This window comes from Oryza brachyantha, chromosome 3 (genome assembly GCF_000231095.2).
Source record: "Oryza brachyantha chromosome 3, ObraRS2, whole genome shotgun sequence".
Lineage (NCBI taxonomy): Eukaryota > Viridiplantae > Streptophyta > Magnoliopsida > Poales > Poaceae > Oryza > Oryza brachyantha.
In genome coordinates this window covers 19,343,338-19,351,024 of record NC_023165.2, presented here as the reverse complement: position 1 = coordinate 19,351,024, position 7,687 = coordinate 19,343,338, and the positions used below count along the sequence as shown (strand labels likewise).

General features: G+C 40.9%; 1 protein-coding gene across 1 annotated transcript; it reads right to left on the bottom strand.

Moving 5' to 3' along the window:
* Positions 1 to 1,430: 1,430 nt before the first annotated feature.
* LOC102722752 lies at positions 1,431 to 7,199 on the bottom strand. Its single transcript, XM_006650217.3, has 6 exons — positions 6,867 to 7,199; positions 4,864 to 5,069; positions 3,643 to 3,934; positions 2,435 to 2,542; positions 2,029 to 2,276; positions 1,431 to 1,935 (listed from the first exon to the last, which is right to left on the bottom strand). Exons 1-6 carry the CDS (start codon positions 7,095 to 7,097, stop codon positions 1,818 to 1,820), a joined length of 1,203 nt encoding a protein of 400 aa, XP_006650280.2. The 5' UTR covers positions 7,098 to 7,199; the 3' UTR covers positions 1,431 to 1,817.
* Positions 7,200 to 7,687: the final 488 nt, after the last annotated feature.

The following is a 7,687-nucleotide window of genomic DNA, read 5'->3' as shown; positions in this document are numbered from 1 at the left end:
TTTGGATTATAAGCATAAAGAAAAGTGAAAAGATAATAAGGTTATTGGAGTTCGACATGAAACAATACACTCATAATTAGCCATTGATAGCAGAATATTAAATAGCTGACAATAAAAAAGCATAACTATCTCCAAGGCAATGTTAATCATTTCGTTCCAAAAACTTGTACTGCGTTTATCAAAAAAATATATTGGACATAAAAAGTACACCTTCATCCCCAAAAAGCCCAAATTGAATAGCTTGTATTGAAAACACACACATGCCCCAAATTTAGGATACTGAAGAGCCAATTTTAGACACATGTAAATATTATAATAGACTTGGAACCAATTGAAGATATGTTTTTTTACTGTAATTTAGTTTTAGTGATCAATTTTAGATATCTTTTGGAGATAGGGGTGTTAACGGATCGGATAATATCCGATCCGAATCCGCTTAAATTGAGGATGTGGCAGGAGTTTGCAACTATTCGGCAGATATGGAGTCGGATTCAGATATTGAGTTGCTGATTCAGATACAGATGTGGTATCGTTAATATCCGGTGGATGCGGATTATCTGATTTTTTTACCAGATAATCCGATAGTCATTTTGGCAGATAATCTAAGGTTTTAGTCCATAAAATACTCAATCAAAAGTCCATCAATAGCCCAAGTTTTTTCATCCAATATTGAATGACAATGTGTTGATTGTATGTAAATAAAACATCCGGTCATAATAATCCGTTTTCGAGCCAACTCCGCACCGACTCTGCACCATTTTCGTTATCCGCAACAATTTGTACCTGCATCCAAAAAGATCCGCATCCCAAAAAGATCCGCATCCGGTCTGCATCCGCTTAAAAAGTATGGTTTAGGATATAGGTTGACCACTATCCGTCTGAATCCGCTCCGTTAACACCCCTACTTGAAGATGCTCTAGGGGCTCGTCTGGTTTAAAGACTAAAACCGACCTAGCCAAAATATGTGCGAAATTTTATCATTTAATTCATTGCCAATACTAGATATGGTAAAGTTATATTTTATTTGAGGCCACAAATGAGCCAAATCAAAGATTGACATTGTTTTATTTCTCTTAGCCAAAACCATTGTCAAATTTTGATACAAAACCAAAAGTTTGAAGAAAACTATTACGTGCCAAATTAAAGCTTGATAGTCTTATTTGTCTCTAGCCAGAGGCATTGCCAAATTTTAGCACAAAACCAAAAGTACAAAGAATACTGATAGGATGATCAAATTTTGGTTACATCAATTTTAACCTCAATCCAAATTACAATAATTGTCACACCTGCTAGAACTATTTTGGTGAGGTCAATTATAGTCTTTTGAAGTTGGTAGTTCTGCAAGCCGATAATGATATTTGAGGTGGCCAATATTCAATGTTTCGTACGTCTATACATAGCTTGGCTCGTCAAAACACTACAAGGACGTATTTACGTCAAGAACTTGAGGTTCAAAAATGTAACAGCACTACGCTGAAACACATCACCAAATACATACACACTAGAATACAAAGATGCCTATCCACAGTTCTACCACATGATTAACAATAAGAGCAACCAGTTCCTTTGATATTTCACAGTATAAAAATAAAAGAAAGAAAAGTGATTATTCGCATCAATATATAACACTAACTTTACACCCGAATAGCTGTTTCCTGAATTTACAAGACCTGCCGGTGTTCAGAGCTCCTCTCGTTTAGAGCACCTTTTTTTGAAGAGCTGCAGTGTGGTTGCCGCTTCAGCGGCTCCACCATGTCTCAGACAATGCACTTACTTTGTGATTGGTTAACACCATCGATCAGCCGGTCTAAGCTCTCTCAAACGACAGGATCATCGCCACTGGGGAAAGACTCCACATCGGTAGATATCCTCAGAAGCTGCGCCAGCTCTAACCTGTACTCCAGACCTCGGATGTAGTGACCCAACAGCATGCACCTGAACAGCACAAATAACAAAAGGTCAATTGCTTTCATATGATGGAATGAACAAACAGTTCCTAGTTAGCAAGGCCAAGTATGAGTTCTGTACCAGAATAGCAAACGTGCAAGGTAATCACGGGGAACAGATATTAGGGGCTGAAAAGGTAGGGATGCATTCTCCACAAGCTCCGCGCAGTCATCATCCTCGCCTCCAACATTCAGTGCACCCCCAGTAGCATTTCCTAGTGGAGGGGCCTTCGAGTGTATCTTGGGGGAAAGAGTAGCAAGCAAACCATGAACCACAGAGTGAATAGCCTCTTGCACCCCGGGAGAGGTAGACTCTGAGAGTTCAGCAACCTGTGCAAAACAGCTAATTAGGACATTGAACAGAGAGGAAGCCTAAGATCAGCCTATTGTTTTGTGGGTTTGGAAATTGTGTTAACAACAATTCATCATCATTACACAGTTGAAAGGTAACACAAGAGGTCTTACGTGAACCAAAAGTGCTAACATACCTTTTCTGGTGTTAGTGATCTTAGATAGTCCAGCAAATCATTTTTCTCTTCTCCAACGAATTGTTGCATTTGCAGAGCAGAATTTTTCCTCCTAAGATCATGCAACTCCTGGAATTTTTTTTGAGAAAAAAATTCTTAGTTAACATATAGGTACAATATAATGCATACTATCAGCAAAAAAAAAATAATCAAACAAGATATTTTTTCTCAGTTAACATTTGCATGAATTAGCAAGCATCATGCATATTAGCATATGGATTAATCTCTTTTGCCCCAACTAAATATTTGCAAACCCCTTGCTGTTTCACTCTTGTAGATGCAGTCAGGCTTAAAGGTTTGTGAGACAAGATGCAGCATGCAAATATAGTGATGCTGATGTAGACATGGCATGCAAGGATTGACTCCATAAATGAATTTCTTTTGAAAGAGAACAGTTTGCAAACTCAACGTACAATTGCCACAACTATTGCAAAACCATACTTTTTATGAAATATTTATGTCTGCAACCAACAGTCCCAACACCATGTAACAGATACAGAAACAGCCTACATGTAACATTATTGAGTCACCCTGGGATGTCAGGATTGCTGGCTTTTCCCAGAAAATTATGTAATTTGTGAAATGGTTTACGACAAAATATGCTGTTCTCTGAATTTGTTTCTGTATGAAACATGGTCTTGTGAGAGCTTTGGCAATTGTAGCATGGTTTTGTGAATATACTTAAAATCAAAACAGAATAAGTGCTAGATAAAAAAATCAACTGGGCAAAGCAATGAAAGTGAGGCTTCTTTATGATGTTTTGAATACCACAATATTTACTGCTGGTGCACTTTTGATTACAGCATATGTAGAATAGTAAACCTTGTATTTGCAATTGCAATGGTTTGCAATAGTAATAGCTGCAGAAGAAAAATACAAGGGTCTGACAAGTTACATATTTTACAAGCAAATTTTGATATTTGACTTGGTTGTGAACAGGACCTAGGAATGAAGAGCAGGGAGAAACGAGGAATAACTAACACTCATGTATACACAAACTACTCCCAACGGATATCAGTAATGAATTTAATGATTCTTTCAGGAGTGATGCTGGGAAGAGTAGTACAATACTACAACAGTGGAGACAATAACCAACAAAAAGAACAAAAATGTATCCACCATTATTTGGACTACCTAATCAGGTAAACCAAGAACGAGACTGCCAGTACCTTTTTCATGGCATCCAATCGAGACTGCAATTGGATGATGTAATCTTCTGCTTGAGGTGTCAAGTTACCAAGATCTTCCTCCACAGTTTCACATGGTAATTCTTCATCATTTTTTTCAGAGTCTTGTAGCATGTCTTCTTCAGATAATCTGAAAATCGTAACAGGGCTACCTAAATTGATGTTATGATGATCGTCTTCAGAGATATCTCTTTTTTGACCTTCAGAATCTTCTTCTGAAAGGTCTAGGTTTCTTTCAAAAGAGAGCCTGTACTCAGCATTACGCAGAGTATACCTGGAAGGACAGACAAATTAATTTGTAAGTTTTCAAGCTTCCTATGCTCCTAGCACATGCATCGATGTGCACTCTGTTTGAAAAGCAAAAATATTAATAAATAAACTAACCAGTTTTATAACATGATGTTAGTCCAAAATTTATGTTATACTGACAATAAATTTTAATATAAGACATAGGCTCTTGTTATTTCAGCTATTTATTATAGCATGAAGTTAGTCCAAAACTTCATGTTGTCATACTGGCAATAAATGCTTAAAATAAGACATGGACTCTTGATATCTCAGCAATTATATACATTTCTCATATAAGTATTATAAGTATTATTACAAGAATTATCAGTTCTTGCATGGAAGATAAGTCCATATCATATAAACTCAGTAGATTTGACGGAAACGCAATCCACATTTTTAAACATTGTTAAGCAGGCTGTTATCAATTTACAGTAAACAAAAAAAATGAAGGTCAGGTATTAACTGCCAACTCAAATGCTATCAAGAAAACTAAACATGGGAGGTGCCTCCTATCCTGGAAAAGTTAGCTTAAACAACAAATCCTAACCACATCTAATGATCAAGCAGAAGTGAGTTACACATCAAAGAACACCAACTTCATGCAGTTCATCGAAAAGGAAGCTATATAAGCAGGATGGACTTCAACAATAGGAAAATGTGGTCAACTGTCTACTTCCAAGAAGAAAGAGCAAGGAAATCAAGGGGGAAAACGGAAAAGTCAAACTCTTTTTAAAAAAATGTATTTTAGGTTTCACATGAGGTCATTAATGGTGATTTAGAACTTCAGAAAGCTGATCAATGTTGACTCTGACTTCTAGCTACAGATAAAAAAACACATCACATGTCTAGTGATGGTATCAATGCCTCAAAATTCCTTAAAAATAACAGAAAACTATCTTTCAACCAAAAACATACCCGGTCATAATTGAAGATACCAACAACTTGAAGAAGGGATTCCAAAGGGCTTCTACAACAACACGGAACTGATCTGATGGAAGCAGACCCAACATGCCAGAGATTGTTCTCTTCATTGCATCCACTGTTTCAGGAGGAACATCTTTCTGAATGACACTTAGATCCAAAGGCTCTATGTCTTGGATCAAGTTCCATAGGATAGATTTCTACAAGCAGATCATGCAAACAGTCAATAAATGCAGCATTTAGAATAACCAAAACAATTCCCAACAGAATTAAGTTTTGTTGATGAGAGTTAATAAGAGTCCATAGATATTTCATATTTCTTCATGTAAAAAAATCCCTCAACAACTTGTAAATTTTGCAATGTCTACTTCACCGACAGCAACCAATTTGAACATGATAAGCACTTCAGATGCATAATGTGCTGACCCTCAGTGCGAGTTAACAAGTGACTAGGTGACCAGAAATGATCATGTTTCATGTGTGGTTAACGCACATAGGACAAGTGGGAGGTGATCCTGCTACTCCATTCAGAAAGGAAGAGCCTAGAGCCCAAGGAAAAGCATATACTACCTCTGTTCCAAAATATAAGCATTTCTAGATTGTTTAGCATAGAGTAAGGAGATGTCAAAAGATTTCATTTTAGTCACTTCAGTGGCCATTTTTTGAATTTTGAATCGATTAGATTCCCTTTCTAAGCATCTGATTGGCGCTGAAATCATTGCAATGATTGAAATCATGAGAATCAATGCAGAAATACTTATATTGTGGTACAACATTTGTACTCCTAAAAATGCTTATATTTTGGAACAGAGATAGTAGTTAACTCTATTTTACATGATCATGACTACCATTCTCTAGCTCACACTCTGCATTTAATTAATGATGTTGCTTCATTCTAATTAGCTCACATTCTTCATATCAACACAATAGCGAACATCCTAGTCCATTACAAGACACAGATCTAGCATGCCAACTGTATAGAACAATATGGCCCGGTGTTACTCAGTAATCGCAGGTATGAGCCTAAGCAAACTTAATGAAATTTGATCCAAAACATAAGATAATATATGCAGCAATCAATAATATTTTGACTAGAATATAAATATGGGTCATACAGCCATTTCTGGAACTCCTTTGCTTATGGTTCCTCACCAATATAGGATATAGCACATCGACTGGGCTCACAACATTTAATTGCCACCCTTTGTGTTTGCATATTTGTATTTTTTTCAATTTATAACCCATACAGTCACACTTGCAGTTAACAACAACAGCAGGCTTTGTCCTTACAGGTAACAACAAATCCACCCTCACAGGTGAAAACACAAATCTACCTCATTCTATCATTACCAAAACAAGGGGAAAAATGTTACCATGGACTAAAATACCACCCAATCATAAATTAAGTCAAATAAATGCCTATTCTTTGTAATGATTTACTGAGAACCATATCCGAAATTTGGACTTGCTGCCGCCACAGCTCTATCATCTTAAAGCACACACCCACCCAGAACCCTTGGAATAGCAGACACTAGCATGAAATCTCAACAAACTATCGAAGTATACTCTTTCAGTCAATCAAACTTCGACTTATGTCTTTGAATTCACGGGCAGTAACAATCTTATCTTGATCACAAGTAATGAATATCCACCGTGGAGCATCACCAAAATAATCATCTTTACGCACAAGTCGGCGACGTTAAAACGCCAGCAATTTATATAAGCGCCCGCATCAATCCACGCGAGAACAGAGCCTCTATCACAATTCACAAGTCCACAACCAAGCCAAGGGAAGCTCAGCGAGCCGAAACTTGACACGGGCAGATGGAAAGAGCACCTCTCCATCATCCGACCCCATAATTAATCAACTAACATCCGTAAATTAAACAGGTAATAATAGTACCAATCGAACTGTTCAATCAATTGCGGGAGAGAGGAAAAAAAAACAGGACGGGCGATGCGACCGAGGCGAGAGGATAGGGCAAGGGAAGGGCTACCTTGGAGGAGCCATGGGCGGGCCTCCCCCGCGCGTAGAGCTCGTCGAAGGGCGACGCGGAGGCCGCCGCGACCCCGACCCCGGCGAGCCTCCTGCGCGGCAGCCGCAGCGCCGCCTGGAACGGCTGCGTCGTCGGCGGCGGCGGAGGGAGGCGGAGGCGCTGCGCCAAGGCGGCGGTGGCGGACGAGGAGGCGTGGGGGAGGGGCGGGCGGAGGCAGGAGGCGGTCGGCATGTGTGGCCGTCGCCGGCGTGCGGCCTCGCCTTGGGTGCGGGTGGCGGCGAGCGATTGATTCCTTCCCCTCTCGTCGCAGCGCGGCGGTGGCGATAGGCCTCTTTAGCCGCGACGCGTGTGGTGTGGGGTGGCAAAGCTGGACTGGATTCCTTCCTGCCCTCACTCGCTGACGTATGGGCCACCCCGCGGGAACTCGTGGACGGCCGCGGCTGGACCGGCCGTGTGTGGGTGGATTTGCGTGGATGACGCCGTCCACCTGTTCGCTCCACGCCATCGGCCCACTGCGCGCCTCTCGGCCCATTTCTCCTTTCGGCCCGGCCCAACCGAAGGGTCGCGGGCTTGCCGTTGCCGCGGCGACGGCGAGGAGATCGTCGGCGCCGGAGAAGGTGATGGAGCCGTTCTCTCCGTGCGAGGTGGGGGGATTGGAGAGGCTAAAACGAGCGTGCGTTCTCCCCCCCAAAAATAGGAATCCCCGAAGCATGCGGGCACGGGAGGATAGGTTCCCGGGCACGAGCAGCACGCGCTGGCTTCTTGCATTTGCGCGTTCGGGGGTACCTGGGACGTCCCATGGCCGGCGCCGCAGCAGCGGG